The 16297-nt window shown below is 42.1% G+C and overlaps 1 protein-coding gene across 8 annotated transcripts in view; it reads left to right on the top strand.

Moving 5' to 3' along the window:
• CPEB3 (cytoplasmic polyadenylation element binding protein 3) overlaps positions 1 to 16297 on the top strand; it is a 543123-nt gene that overhangs the window by 206202 nt on the left and 320624 nt on the right. For 5 of the 8 annotated variants that reach the window (XM_069239797.1, XM_069239802.1, XM_069239798.1 and 2 more), the window contains exon 3: positions 13750 to 13909. In XM_069239797.1, coding sequence (XP_069095898.1) covers positions 13750 to 13909 — 160 coding nt within the window. The remainder of the gene's footprint in view (positions 1 to 13749; positions 13910 to 16297) is intronic. The other 3 variants (XM_069239803.1, XM_069239805.1, XM_069239804.1) reach the window with 1 other exon arrangement.

The raw sequence follows: 16297 nt of genomic DNA, 5'->3' as shown, positions 1-16297 counted from the left end.
GGCCACAGCGTTCAGTTACAGGATAATAGAGAACTAGGAGTCGAAATGGAACCTAAAGTTTCTTGCTGTATAATCAGTGGAAGGCTGTATGATGAATCTCCTCGAGGGGATGAGGAATTGGCAAATATCAAATTGTTAGTTGGTCCAGATCAGTTCCAAATGACATAACCACAGTCTGCTTCATTCATGTGTAGGAACCTCTTTCATCCAGATTTACATGTAGTTCAGGTATGAACGGTGCTACTCTGTTTGCTGGCTAACTTTCCAGATGGAACTGGATGTGAAAGTCCTCCATTTGCACCTGTAGAATCGCTTGCATATTGTTCTTTGGTCGGAACCAGAGGCTAACAATGAATGTTGAAAAGAGGTCAAGGTAGGGGAGTTTTGAGAGTCTTCACATTATTTCAGGCAGTAGGTTGATTCATATGATTTTATTGTCTGTGGTTTCCTAGGCATGAACTACAAGGCAGGATGAAATACTTCAAACCATTCCTGTATCCTGTCAAAAGAAAATTGTGATCAGTGGTATTGTAGGATGAAGAGAGTTTAAGGGATTTATGAGCTGAATTTTTCTTTAAATCCAAAGAGGAGACGATCGCTGGAACCCTTTTTGATGGTCATGAAGTGTATGATTAATTTTAAAGTCTTCTCAGAGGCATCCTTTTACATTCTTTTCTAAGTTCTTGCTGGCAGAGCAGAAGTTGAACATTGAGCAATAATTAACATTCTCCCTTGAGTCAGCTGTATTTTAGGTATGCCCCCTCCCCGAAAGAAGGTGGTAGTTGTCTCTCAAGTCCCTTTGTAAAGAGGGAAGGCATTTCTTATAAGACGCTACTAGTCATGGGTCAGCTCGAATATGGCATTCTTTATTTTGTGGCATTGGTCAAATGACTGGCAGGGTAGGGTATGTGATGGTTCTGAGTTAAGACATTGAGTCCTGAGTGTTGCTACTTTACAACACTACATAGCTGTGTGTACAAAATACTTCAGAACAAGTTTTAGGTTACCAGTGTTAGCATCTCCTTGCAAGATAGCGGTCCCTACCTGTTGACTTTGAATGCTTGAAGAGGTTAAAGCAGTTTGTCAAACCATGAACGTGGTACGTCTACTCTGCAAATATTTTATTCTTCGATCAGCATGCTCTATAGTAGTAGGCTTACTAAAAGCCAAGTTTCCTAAGAAATACTTTCTCAAGTTTAAAGTGTGAAAGCTTCCACTTGGGAAGTTAAACTTGCTGTTTATTTGTAAGCCTACTTCCAAAGAGAATGTTGACTAAATAATACAAAGAATTGGAGCAGCAGAACAGACAGTCCTTGTTTATCTGACAATGAGCTTTGAGTTTCCTTTGACGTTAGGCAAGCCTGGTGCCGAAAATTTGGGAGCACTTATTCAGCAGGATCTGGAAAAAGCAAAGCCTTTGGGTGCCGGTGTTGTTCCCCTAATCAGTCCTTCCAGTGGCTTCAGGCAGTATTTCTTTTTTTCTATGAAACCTGTTTATCTTTGATCCTGAAAGTAGGTGTCCTTAAAAACTCAAGTGCTTGAAGGCCAATTGTCATGCAAGAATTAATCACCAGAAAAATTCCTTTTGATTCTGTACACTTTTATGAGAAGATATTCAGCTGAAGTTGCCTTGTAATGTCTTGCATTTGTTGAATGAGATTATGTTGTATATAAACTTTGGCAATTCTGTAGTTTTTAGGGTCGAGCCTGCGTCGCATGCGCCTGCGTATTGCTTGCCAGATGCTTTAGGAGTTAGAAAAGGGCTCGGAACCCCGTCCACGTCACATCAGTGTCTTTCATTGGTTCGTGGGCTTGCCTGTTAATATCTTCTTGCTTTCATTAGTGGAAGGAACGCACATGTCATGCCTTTTCCGCTGTTTAGCCGTCCTCAAGCGCAGCGACCAAGTACTGAAAACCTGCGAGGCTCGCTGGGTTTATGGACTACTTTTTCTCTATTTTCGCAGCGTGATCTTACTTGGCAGAAGTCAAGCACTTTGCATAATATCGACCCTGGTACATAGTTAATTGCCCTTTTGCCGGTTACATAGATAATTGCACTTTTGATGATAGGTTTAATTATGAGTGAACTGTAGCAGAGCGAATGTGCTTTTTTTTTTTTTCCTTTCAATCTGGCAAGACCAATCGGGTTGGGAGTTTACAACTGGTAATAGCTGTAACTCGGACAAATGCGAGACTCTTGTGCATTGCAAATGCTTGTTTATTTATGTTCCTTAGGCTGCCTATGTGCAATGGTGCTTGAGGGTTTCATGGAGCCGATGCTTGAAGGGACTGCATGACTGGTGAAGGCTGTGCGCAGTGGGCTGGGAGTTAGTTGACCATGCACAGCAGTGGTTGGCTGTGCCCCTGTTGGCAGATTGGGTGCCCAAGGAGGAGATTGGGTACTCACGGGGTGAGTTGGGCCCCTGCACAAGTTTGGGCGCTGGCCAGCCCAGTGGTTAAACCCTGTGCCCAATGCCACACCAGTCATGGCGGTCAACATCTTACTTTGCGTTAAATAAAACTTAGAAATTCAATGAAAAAATTAAGGTTAAAGTGACGTTATAGTTAGGTGAAAATGTCAGTTTAAACATACCATTTTAAACAAACAAAAACACTGAAATTCACCAGTTACAGTTATCGCAAGTATTTTTAACTTGTGCCTTTAAACTAATAATAAAGTGAGCTCTCACCATGCACTGTTAATTAACTCAAATATTAAATCACTCATGACCTGGTCTATGACTTCATTGATAGAATTACTGCAACATCTGAAATAACATAATTGATAACACTATGCATCACTGGGGCGTGAGTGTGTGTGTGTATGTATGTATGTGTGTGTGTGTATATATCTATATCTATATGATCGATGGCATGTGTAGCTGCAGATACACATGCTGTGCACATCCCGCCATCTAGTGTTGGGCTCGGAGTGTTACAAGTTGTTTTTCTTTGAAGAAGTCTTTTCGAGTCAAGAGATCGAGGGACTCCTCCCCTTTCGGCTCCATTGCGCATGGGCGTCGACTCCATCTTAGATTGTTTTTTTTCCGCCATCGGGGTCGGACGTGTTCCTTTTCGCTCCGTGTTTCGAGTCGGAAAGTTATTTAGAATCTCGGAAAAATCGTCGATATTGTTTGCGTTCGGTATCGGGTTAGTTACAACAGATTGACACCGACTTTAGAAGAGCTCCGGTGTCCCTTCGGGATTTTTTCGATCCCCCCGTCGGGGCCTGGTCGGCCCGGCCACGTGTCTCTTCAAGGCTGATGGAACGGACCCCATTCCGATTCTGCCCAAAATGTCACAACAAGTATCCGTATACAGATCAGCATCTGGTCTGTAACTTGTGTTTATCTCCAGAGCACAAGGAAGATACTTGTGAAGCCTGTCAAGCGTTTCGGTCGAGGAAGACATTAAGAGACCGAAGAGCGAGAAGATTGCAGATGGCGTTGGCGCCGACCGGACAAGGGTGTTTGGAGGAAGAAGAAGCCTTCTCCATTCAAGAGTCGGACTCAGACGAGCTTGAGCCCGAAGAAACGCCGAAAACCGTGAGTAAGACGTCGAAACATAAAACTCACGAGAAGACCACAAAGGCCCAGGGGACGCCACCGCCAACAGGCCATGGCTTAACCTGAAAAATAGGTGACCGATCATCGGCACCGAAAAAGGGCACGCTTGTGTCGAAGTTATCCGACTCCGGTCGAGATACCGGCACACAGCAATCTCGGGCCCGAGACAGCGGCTCCGAGCAAGTTCGGCACCGAGACAGTGGCACCGAAATGAGTCGGCACCGAGACCCCACGACGCCGAAAATAAAGAAGGTTTCGTCAGAGCCCAAAAAGGCGACCGAAAAGGTTTCGATTCCAAAACACCCAGCCTCGGAACCGAAAACAGGTTCCTACACAGAGGAACAGGGGTTGTCCTCCCAAATGCAAGGACATAAGTTCGGACAAGAACTTGAATCAATGGAGCCAGACTACACTCAAAGGAGGCTCCACATTCAAAAGGACACAGGGAAGATAAGCACTCTTTCCCCCAATTAAAATGAAAAAAAGGCTTGCCTTTCAAGAAAAGGCCAAGCAGCCACAGGCAAAGGTGGCAAAACAAACAACTCCGCCACCATCTCCACCACCATCAATGCACACATCACCGGTAGCCACTCCACCATTGATGCAATACCCGACTCATACTGCAATGAGTCAAGATGATCCCGACGCATGGGACCTTTATGATGCCCCGGTATCAGATAACAGCCCAGACTGTTACCCTGCGAGACCGTCGCCACCTGAAGACAGTACATCCTACATGCAGGTGGTCTCAAGGGCAGCTGCTTTTCATAACGTCACCTTGCATGCAGAACCGATTGAGGATGACTTTTTGTTTAATACACTATCCTCCACTCATAGCCAATACCAAAGCTTACCTATGCTCCCTGGAATGCTAAAACACTCCAAACAAGTATTTCAGGATCCTGTTAAAGGCAGGGCAATAACTCCAAGGGTGGAGAAAAAGTACAAGCCACCGCCAACGGACCCTGTTTATATTACGCAGCAGTTAACACCAGACTCTGTGGTTATTGGGGCAGCTCGCAAGAGAGCAAACTCTCACACCTCGGGAGACGCTCCACCTCCAGACAAGGAGAGTCGCAAATTCGACGCTGCGGGAAAAAGGGTTGCAGCACAAGCAGCAAACCAATGGCGCATTGCCAACCCACAAGCACTTCTGGCAAGATATGATAGAGCTCATTGGGACGAATGGAGGAAGGACAAAGTATCTCAAATAATCAGATACGGTCAGCAATGGATGCAGCAGATACAGCTGCAAGGACTGTAAATACTGCAGTAACAATAAGGAGACACGCAGGGTTGCGTACGTCAGGATTCAAGCCGGAAATACAACAAGCCGTGCTGAATATGCCTTTTAATGAACAGCAGTTGTTTGGGCCGGAGGTGGACACTGCTATTGAGAAACTTAAAAAAGACACTGATACAGCAAAAGCCATGGGCACACTCTACTCCCCATAGAGCAGAGGCACATTTCGCAAGACACAATTTAGAGGGGGGTTTTGAGGTCAACCCACAGAAGCCACAACCTCACAAGCAAGGCCCACTTATCAAAGCCAATATCAGCGGGGAAGTTTTCGGGGGCAATATAGAGGGGGACAATTCCAAAAAAATAGAGGGAAGTTCCAAAGTCCCAAAACTCCTCAAAACAAGCAGTGACTTCCACGTCACAAATCCCCAACACATAACACCTGTGGGGGGGAGACTAACCAAGTTTTACAACCATTGGAAGGAAATAACAACAGACACTTGGGTCCTAGCAATTATCCAGCATGGTTATTGCATAGAATTTCTCAAATTCCCTCCAAACGTCCCACCGAAAACACACAATATGTCAAAAGAACACATGGATCTTCTAGGACTAGAGGTCTAAGCGTTGCTACAAAAAGGAGCAATAGAATTAGTACCAATTCAACAGAAAGGAACAGGAGTTTACTCTCTGTACTTTCTCATACCCAAAAAAGACAAAGACTCTAAGACCTATATTAGATCTCAGAACATTAAATACCTACATCAAATCAGATCACTTTCACATGGTGACATTACAGGACGTAATCCCACTGCTCAAACAAGACTACATGACAACACTAGACCTAAAGGATGCATATTTCCATATACCGATACATCCTTCACACAGAAAGTACTTAAGGTTTGTATTCCAAGGGGTACATTACCAATTCAAGGTGTTGCCATTCAGAATAACAACTGCGCCAAGAGTTTTTACAAAATGCCTGGCAGTCGTAGCTGCACATATTAGAAGGCAGCAAATACATGTGTTCCCGTACCTAGACGATTGGTTAATCAAAACCAACACGCTAGAACGGTGTTCACAACACACAAAGTATGTCATAGAAACCCTCCACAAACTAGGTTTCTCAATCAACTACACAAAGTCACACCTTCAGCCGTGTCAAACACAGCAATACTTAGGGGCGACAATCAAAACAGCAAAAGGGATTGCCCCTCCAAGCCCACAAAGGGTACAGGCATTTCACAATGTAATAAAGGCCATGAATCCAAAACAAAGAATACAAGTCAAAATGGTGATGAAACTCCTAGGCATGATGTCCTCATGCATAGCCATTGTCCCAAACGCAAGGTTACACATGCAGCCCTTACAACAGTGCCTAGCATCACAATGGTCACAGGCACAGGGTCAACTTCTAGATCTAGTGTTGATAGACCGCCAAACATACACCTCGCTTCAATGGTGGAACAATATAAATTTAAACCAAGGGCGGCCATTCCAAGACCCAGTGCCACAATATGTAATAACCACAGATGCCTCCATGATAGGGTGGGGAGCACACCTCAATCAACACAGCATCCAGGGACAATGGGACACTCAGCAAAAGCAGTTTCACATAAATCACTTAGAACTACTGGCAGTATTTCTAGCGCTAAAGGCATTTCAACCCATAATAAGCCACAAACACATTCTTGTCAAAACAGACAACATGACAACGATGTATTACCTAAACAAACAGGGAGGGACACACTCAACACAGTTGTGTCTCCTGGCATAGAAAATATGGCATTGGGCGATTCACAACCACATTCGCCTAATAGCACAATTTATTCCAGGGATTCAGAATCAGTTAGCAGACAATCTCTCTCGGGATCACCAACAGATCCATGAATGGGAGATTCACCCCCAGATACTAAACATTTACTTCCAAAGTTGGGGAACACCACAAATAGATCTATTTGCAACAAAGGAAAACGCAAAATTCCAATACTTCGCATCCAGGTACCCACAAGATCAGTCTCAGGGCAATGCGTTATGGATGAGTTGGTCAGGGATATTTGCATACGCTTTTCCCCCTCTCCCACTCCTTCCATATCTGGTAAACAAATTGAGTCAAAACAAACTCAAACTCATACTAATAGCACCAACTTGGGCAAGACAACCTTGGTACACAACACTAATAGACCTCTCAGTAGTGCCTCATGTCAAACTACCAAACAGACCAGATCTGTTAACTCAACACAAACAACAGATCAGACACCCAAATCCAGCATCGCTGAATCTAGCAATTTGGCTCCTGAAGTCCTAGAGTTCGGACACTTAGGCCTTACACAAGAATGTATGGAAGTCATAAAACAAGCTAGGAAACCTACCACTAGACATTGCTATGCAAATAAGTGGAAAAGATTTGTTTATTACTGCCATAATAATCAAATTCAACCCTTACACGCATCTGCCAAAGACATCGTAAGATACTTACTACATTTGCAAAAGTCAAAGCTAGCTTTTTCTTCCATTAAGATACATCTTACCGCAATTTCAGCTTACCTGCAAATTACGCACTCAACTTCATTATTTAGGATACCAGGCATAAAAGCATTTATGGAAGGCCTAAAGAGAATTATACCACCAAGAACACCACCAGTTCCTTCATGGAACCTCAACATTGTCTTAACACGACTCATGGGTCCACCTTTTGAGCCCATGCACTCTTGTGAAATGCAATACTTAACATGGAAAGTTGCATTTCTAATTGCCATCACATCTCTAAGAAGAGTAAGTGAAATTCAAGCATTTACCATACAAGAACCATTTATTCAAATACACAAGCATAAAGTAGTTCTACGGACAAATACTAAATGTTTACCAAAAGTCATATCACCGTTCCACTTGAATCAAACAGTAGAATTACCAGTGTTTTTCCCACAGCCAGATTCTGTAGCTGAAAGAGCACTACATACATTAGACATCAAAAGAGAGTTAATGTACTACATTGACAGAACAAAACAAATTTGGAAAACAAAACAATTATTTATTGCTTTCCAAAAACCTCATGCAGGAAATCCAATTTCCAAACAAGGCATTGCTAGATGGATAGTTAAATGCATTCAAACTTGGTATCTCAAAGCAAAAAGAGAACTGCCTATTACACCAAAGGCACACTCGACTAGAAAGAAAGGTGCTACCATGGCCTTTCTAGGAAATATTCCTATAACTGAAATATGTAAGGCAGCCACATGGTCTATGCCTCATACGTTTACCAAACACTACTGCGTGGATGTGTTAACAGCACAACAAGCCACAGTAGGCCAAGCAGTATTACGAACTTTGTTTCAAACAACTTCAACTCCTACAGGCTGAACCACCGCTTTTGGGGAGATAACTGCTTACTAGTCTATGCACAGCATGTGTATCTGCAGCTACACATGCCATCGAACGGAAAATGTCACTTACCCAGTGTACATCTGTTCGTGGCATGAGTCGCTGCAGATTCACATGCGCCCACCCGCCTCCCCGGGAGCCTGTAGCCGTTTCGAAGTTGATCTTGAACATTTACAAATTTGTAAATATAACACTTTAAACTACATTATGTATATACATATTCACTCCATTGCATGGGCACTATTACTATAATACACAACTCCTACCTCACCCTCTGCGGGGAAAACAATCTAAGATGGAGTCGACGCCCATGCGCAATGGAGCCGAAAGGGGAGGAGTCCCTCGATCTCGTGACTCGAAAAGACTTCTTCAAAGAAAAACAACTTGTAACACTCCGAGCCCAACACTAGATGGCGGGATGTGCACAGCATGTGAATCTGCAGCGACTCATGCCACGAACAGATGTACACTGGGTAAGTGACATTTTCCATATATATATATATATATATATATATATATATATATATATATATATATATATAGTTATAAAACAACAACCATTACAATGATCCTCCTGGGCATATTTTGAACCCCCTAGATTAATCATGTACCATTCTGTCATAATGGGGTACTTTGCCCTCCCCCAACATCCAGGCATAATAGTGCCCATTCCTAGCATAATGATGTTCATTCTTGACATGTTGTGGGCATCTTTGGGATTATAGCATCTAGCATTGGCATATTAGCTGACATTCTTGGCATAATTATATTCCCCCCCCTGTCACTATGGTAGATATTCTTCACATACTGTGGGAATCATTGGCTTAACTGTTTTAACCTTGGTGCAGCGGTGGCCATTCCAGATGTAAAGCCAGCAATTCCTGACATATTCTTGTCATTCTTGTCAATATAGTTGGCATTCCTGGTGTGGGATGTTCATACAGGGCACAACCTGTTCATGTTGTCAGACTCAAGTCATCACCAACTTGTAGATCCATGTATTCCTGGAACAATGTGGAACCCACCAGACTCCTTTACCAGCACTGAATATGCCAAAGGCAACACCTGGCACTGATGGTGAATAGAAGAAATGAAGGCTAGAAATGTAAGTGAATTCTCACGAGATGTTGTTGGTTAGAAGTGGGGAGAAGTGTGGCACAATGGTTAGAGCGGCAGACCCTGATGCAGAGATCTGGCCCGGGACCAGGGTTCATTTCCTGCCTCGGCGGGTCTTGGGCTCAATTCTCTTGGACCAGATAATTCTCGCCTCGTGCCTAATCTAATTAATGGGTCCCACTCTGTAACTCTGGGCAATAGTTTGCTTAATCTCCACAACAGCCCTGACAGCGCTTGGATGCCTGGCTTCACCCTGGAGGTGCCCAGGATTGGGCGCCTCACAGGGAAAAGCCAGGAGGGGTTCCACAGCGGTATGAGTACAGCTCATTGAGACCCTAATGGGTGAGTAGTGCGCTATAGAAGTGCGAAGTTGGTTAGTAATCACACAGTTTGTCTAGTCAGATGGAAGTCGTCTTAGAATTTCTGCAGTCTCTCATGAGTGATTACCTTTTATACTAAACAGAACACTTGTCTGCTGTTAAACTGTGCTCTTACATCAATTTAAAATACATGTTTGAATTTGCCTGGGTTTTGCATAAATTGTAAACTTCTACGGGAATTGAGACCTGCAAAACATTTACTATAGTAATTTTTGCAGTGCGGCAAAACCTTAACATGCGAGTGACACAATACCTTTATCTGGTTGGAGCCAAAAGAACTGCGATGACACTTGTCTGGCCCTGATGTATGGTCAGAAACAAAGGTTTACACAGAATCTGCATATAAGACTGCAGGGGCCCAAGAGACTGTTGTTACAGTTGTTACTGCACAACATTGAAGGTGTGACCGAAACTCAGTACATACTTGCATCGGACAGTACAGGGGCCAAATCTGAACAACTAATATGTAATGCTTCTTAGTTTTTCCCAGGCAGAGCTTGTAAGACTGATTATTTGCAAGGACAAGTCTTTGAGGTAATGCTGCAAAAGGTATTCTAAGAAGGGCTACAAATAGAACATTTCTAGGAAGATGTTCTTCATATCTGGTTGCAGATAATCTTGCCTGGAGAGTCAGGAACACGGGTGAAGAGCTGAATATAGGAAGAGGCTTCCTTTCATCACAACGGACAGACCCTCAAATCCTGCTGTAGTCTGCCGCTTTGATGGGGCATACGGTCATTGCTTTTGAATTGCCCATATAAGGACAGGATTTACTTGCCAGTGATGGGAGAGGTGACAGCGGGGCAGCACTCACGTCAGTATGGACTGCATCCTGAGCAGGAGGTAGAAGGGACAGGCAGTAATACCCAGGACCAGGGGTGAATGAGAGTGGTGGCAAGCCCCTGTGATAAACCAGGACACATGCAAGACTGTTTATCTGTGAGTGCTTGAGCACAATTAGCTGATGTTTTTGGAACAAACATTTATTTGGTAAAAACCATCCCCATTATTTTGAGACAAAATCGTATTTATGTTTTCTGAAAAAGAGCAGCTTTTGTTGTGGGAAATTGGGTAGAGGGTAACTAGTCCAAAAACCGAAGAATATGTAGTTAATAGCAAAAGGTATAGCTTTTCAGAAACGGTTAGGCAGCAGATACTTGATCGCACGATGAATGCATTTCGAAAATACATTTATTTAAAGTTTATAGATAAATCATCTTTAGGGTTTTTAAACTGCTCTTAATTGATTTTTCATTTATCATTACATCATTAGTAGAATAGTTTTCTTGCAGTTTCCCACGTCTAAGAACATAAGAGTGTAATAGTGCAGAGCGTTTGTATAGAACAGTATTGAACACCATTTTCAACACCCATCTAATGTAAATTGAACAATCCTACCGCCAGCCAGAGCAGATATGCTAAACTTAGTTTACTGTTAACGGATCGTTTTGTACTAGTGTCCGGTCATACTACCACACAGTTGAGTAGCAGCCAGAGTTTGAAGCTTTCAGTGTTATTACTTTCTCTCCAGTTTCCTGTCGACATTCGTAGCCCCCCTCATGCCTTTCACATTTAAAATAATAGTTTCATATAACATCTTTTGTGGCGATTGTTTTCTGATTTAGACACTATAACTAGAGTAGTTGTATCCCATACATCTATCACAGCCCCCCGCAATCCATTCTGTGTTGCGTACTTAGCTTGGCCATCTGCTCTGTGGACCACTTTTTGAAATAATGTAGACACTTCTTAGTGTCTAGAGCCCCACGTCCCTCCTAGTCATTGCCATTGTTCCTGTTGGCTATCACTCATGCTAAGTCAACAAACAAACTTACACTTTATTAGAGGATTTCATCCTTAGCATTTGACCTAAAAGCCACAACGAAGGGTCAAGGGCTACAGTTCTACCTGTCTCACTTTGACTCAATATTATTGGGTCGAAGTGAGTTTAAGCACTTAGACCTAATAATATTTTATGAAGGTAAAGTCCCAAACCATATGGTAAAAATCCATTTGTGCTTGCTGCCATGTTGGGCACATATTTGAAGCATCAGGGTCCATTTTAACTATCCTCATTGGGAATAAGTATGTTGTAAATAATTAAGCTAAGTAGATTTACATCAGGTATTCCTTGTCAGCGGAGTAAATTTACACCAGGGATTCGTTGTCACCTTTTACGTGTACTCCAATGTCCTGTCCTTGATATGCTTTCCCAATATCTGCCCCCATTTCGTCTTCAGCTGTGAGATGTCTGTGTAGAAGTTGTGTACTACTGCGGAGTATAGTGTGGTCAATGCATGTCTACAATACGTCAGATGTAGTGGGTTCATTAGTCTTCAACAGAGTATCGTACTCCTCCATACTGCTGAGGTCACATATGGGGTGCAGTGGGAATAGGTGATTTACCCCAATATGCTTGCTGTCCCTACATTTCACCAAAGTCGTAATATTTTCATTATTTCTGCTAGATTAATGTGTGGTCTCTTAAAATCAAAAGAGCATCATTTACATGGAGAGCTCACACTACAAACGTTCGTCCTGCTTTCTGGCCCTCCCACATTGGATACAGGCCAATGGATCCTCTACAAGGGCAATTCGTAAATGGGAGAGCAGACCTCTCTGCCGCATACCTCTTTGTATGGGCCACTGCTGTGAAAATGTCTGACTCGAGAGGAATGATCCACCATGGTTAACTGAAAAAAACGTATTGCCAATATTATTTCCTGGGTTCCAGTGAAGGCTAGCTGAAATGTAATTAGTTATATAGAGGCATTTTTATTTATGAAGGTTGCAGTGGGGTATGCCAAAGTTAAATCTTGTATACCGTGGTCAGTATCGTAAGACAAACAATTGCAAGTAGGTGGGGAGGATTTTTATTAAACAAAAGTACAGTAAAGTGGGAGAACTTTGGGCCAGATGTAGGTAGATTTCCTTTTGCGAGTTGCAAATTGCGAGTCCCAGCGACTCGCAATTTGCAACTCGCAAAAGGAAATGCAGAAAGGTGTCTCAGACACCTTCTGCGACTCGCTATGGGGTCGCAGAATAAATATTTATGAGGTGGGTCGCAGTTTGCGACCCCATAGCGAGTCTAGGCACTCACGGGGATGGTGGCCTGCTGGAGACAGCAGACCACCATGTCCGTGACTGCTTTTAAATAAAGCAGTTTTTTTTTTTCTCTTTGCAGCCCGTTTTCCTTAAAGGAAAACGAGCTGCAAATAGAAAAAATACCGAAACCTTTTTGTTTCGTTTTTTTTCAGAGTAGGCAGTGGTCCATAGGACCACTCCCTGCTCTGAAAAAATAATTTTGTGAGCATTCACAAAGGGGAAGGGGTCCCATGGGGACCCCTTCCCGTTTGCGAATGAGTTACCATCCACTTCAAGTGGATGGTAACTGCGAGTTGATTGGCGACCACTTTCGCGGTCACAAATCAACTCTACATCGCGGTGCGAATCGCAAATAGAAAGGGAACACCCCTTCCTATTTGCGTGTTGGAAACACATTTTGCGAGTCGGTACCGACTCGCAAAATGTGTTCCGCCATCGCGTAAGGGCTTTTGCGCCTCGCAAACAGCGTTTTTCGCCGTTTTGCGAGATGCAAAAGCCTTCCTACATCTGGCCCTATGTTCCAACAGTTTCTTGGATACCTTCTAAGTGCTACATTAGCTTGGTTGGCTTATTGCCACTTAGATACACAGACATATTAGTGTTCTGAAAGTGGAACTGATATGAAGTGATTTTGAGTTGTAGCATGGAGTGGTGCAGGTATGGATGTCTTAAAGTACGAGGCTCTATATTTATTTCAGTCCTGCTTCACATTGAAAGCAATCGAAACATTGCTGTACCTGCATGTGGAATAGCACTGTCAGATATGCCATTAAAAGAGAACTGTAATTTATTTTGAAGTTAAAAAAAAAAAAAGTAACTTCAAATATGTGTGGGTGCCTGGTTGAATTATAAGAATTGATTGCATGCTCTTTGTATGTTTTCATATCTCGTTGTGTTCTTGATAACGTTTCATAATTGTGTTGTTATTCCTAATGTTCTGGTTTATTCTTCCTTCTAGGACCGGAATCGGCCCTATGACACTTTTAACTTGCACTCTCTGGAGAATTCTTTAATGGACATGATAAGGACTGATCATGAGCCTTTGAAAGGTAAACACTACCCTCCCAGTGGCCCACCAATGAGTTTCGCTGATATAATGTGGAGGAATCATTTTGCAGGTTAGGAATATTCATAATTCTACATCATCCTTGCTTGGTGCTAACAGCATCAAACAAATGTGCGCAATTTGCATTTGATTGTAAACGTACTAAAACTAATTGATATTTCATTTTTTTATTATTTTCATAACTTTGTACCTACTTTTAAAAATATGTATAGATTATATATGGATTCTCATTTTACAACATTAAAAACAATGTGTTCTGTGTGTTAACAATAATTGGGCATGCGATACAAAGATATGCTATAACATACTTTCTAATCAGGAGTTTTACCTCATGAAATTAACTCACGGACTATATTTGAAAATCTTCGTAGTCACTGTAGAATCCCACACACCTAGACACCGCAGTCCACGCTCAAGTAACCCAGGCCGTCGAACTGCTGGCCCAAGTTATGCACCAGTGGAGACTTTTAACCATGTCTCTGCATGCTTCACTTTAACTTTAGACAAAAGACCTGTTTAAGAATGTGGGTTATCCCTTAAATATTTGCAAGAAGCTTCTTTCTGAAAACTGAATGGACTACCCTTTTCCTGATTGTCCTGCTATTGTTTGGCAAATCAGCCTATGTACATCAAGATTTTCCTGTGATTCAGCTCCTTTGCAAAAACTATATTTTTCAATCTTTATTTTTCTTATTTTCGTACACATTTGTCCTGGACGCTTTCGACCACTTCATCAAACAAATTACCTGTACAATAAATGCAAAATATGTAGATATAGAATTCGAAAGTGCCCATTTCTAAAAAAGCGTCCTGTGCTGTAAGGAAACCATATGCATTTGGAAAAAGTGTATTTGACAGTGTTGTTTCCTGTTTGATGGTTTAGTGTACGTTAAATTAATAAGGCATACTGTACATTTTACCTTTTTTTATAGTAAACCTTATAGTGCTCTTTTCATAGTGAACCCCTCATCCGTATCTTTTAATCACAAGTTTTATACGGCTTTCTATTTCGTGTCCTTAGAAGCACTCCAAAGTTTTCTAGTAAGGGAACTGGGGCTGAGGAAGAAAATGTCTTTGCACTGGTAATAGGCTTGTTGTGGGGATCGTCAGATTAGAATCTGATGTTTCATGGCTGCAGATCAAGATGCATTAACTATTACAGCATACTTCTTCCATTGTCTCCCTTTTTACCCATTAAATGCAAAAAGGTTTCACACATCACTACTAAATCATATTTGAACATGTTCACATTAAGAACTTCACATTTTTTTTTAAAGGTCTGCTATCTGCTAATCATAGATGGAAGATTTCCCCGATTTTATGTGGAACTGTAAAACAAGAAAAAAATATTTTTCTTTTTCTTTTACTAAAGTTCTCACATTGTGTTTCTTTACCCATCCATGTAGCATATGGTCACGTAGGGCAGAATTAACTACAGCATGTTTAAAAAGCAAAACATTTTAGATAAAGCTTCAGCCTGTGGCAAACATTCCAGTTACATTTCAAAGGTAATGTTGGTTCTTTTGCTTAAAACTTTGGTGCCGTGACTAATCTTAACAAAGTTTTCAAAACTAGTTTCCACACACTTCAGCTGCTGTGTTGAAAGTTTCAGGGTGAATGGTTAAGCGAGGACCGAGAAAAGGGGAGGTGGGGGTGTGTGTCAAAACATATTTTCCCTATGCAATTTTGCCTAGGGATTTTAAACACTACTGTAGCCCGAACCACATAATGAAATTACACCAAATTTGTCAAAAAGCTAGATTTTGATCCAGAAAGATCTTTTTGTTTGGTGCAAATCAGTTAAGTAGTTTTTGAGTTACTGAAGAAAAAAGATGTATGTATAGCTAGGGATGAAGTTCCAAATGAGATCTGATTGGCTGCCACCACTTCAGTTAGGAAGTGGTGGCACCCATTTTAGGACTGAGACTCAGCCAAATCCCAAGAAAAAAGGGGAAAAAAAAAAACCTGGTGGGAACAGGGTAGGAATATCCTGACCACCTAGGCCTGGTGGTGGGGTCCCCGCCCGGTGATACAAAAAAGGATTATCCCCCCCCCCCCCCCCCCCCCAAAATGTTCCATCGTATTTACGGAGGATCCACTGGCAATTAAAAAAAAAAAAAAAAAAAAACCTTCAGCTTGCTTTTTTTTTTTTTTTGCCCCCTGGGTGTGCCAGGTCCTGAGTGGGGGGGGGGGGGGGAGGAGGGGATTGGGAAGAAAGAAAAAGAAAAAAAAACACACACACAGAAGCGGTAGTGGAGCCCGTTACAAATGCAGAAAATATTTCTGCCACTTCATTAAAAGGCAGAAGAAAAGAGTTGCACCCTTACTCAGCTGGACTTAAATACCCCTTCGTTAATAAACACTGAAAAAATACTACTTTACATCGGATGATAACAATTATATCAAAAGGGGTAACAAAGTAAATACTGCAATACATTTT

The sequence above is a fragment of the Pleurodeles waltl genome, chromosome 6 (genome assembly GCF_031143425.1).
Source record: "Pleurodeles waltl isolate 20211129_DDA chromosome 6, aPleWal1.hap1.20221129, whole genome shotgun sequence".
Taxonomy (NCBI): Eukaryota; Metazoa; Chordata; class Amphibia; order Caudata; family Salamandridae; genus Pleurodeles; species Pleurodeles waltl.
This window is presented reverse-complemented; position numbering and strand designations above follow the sequence as displayed.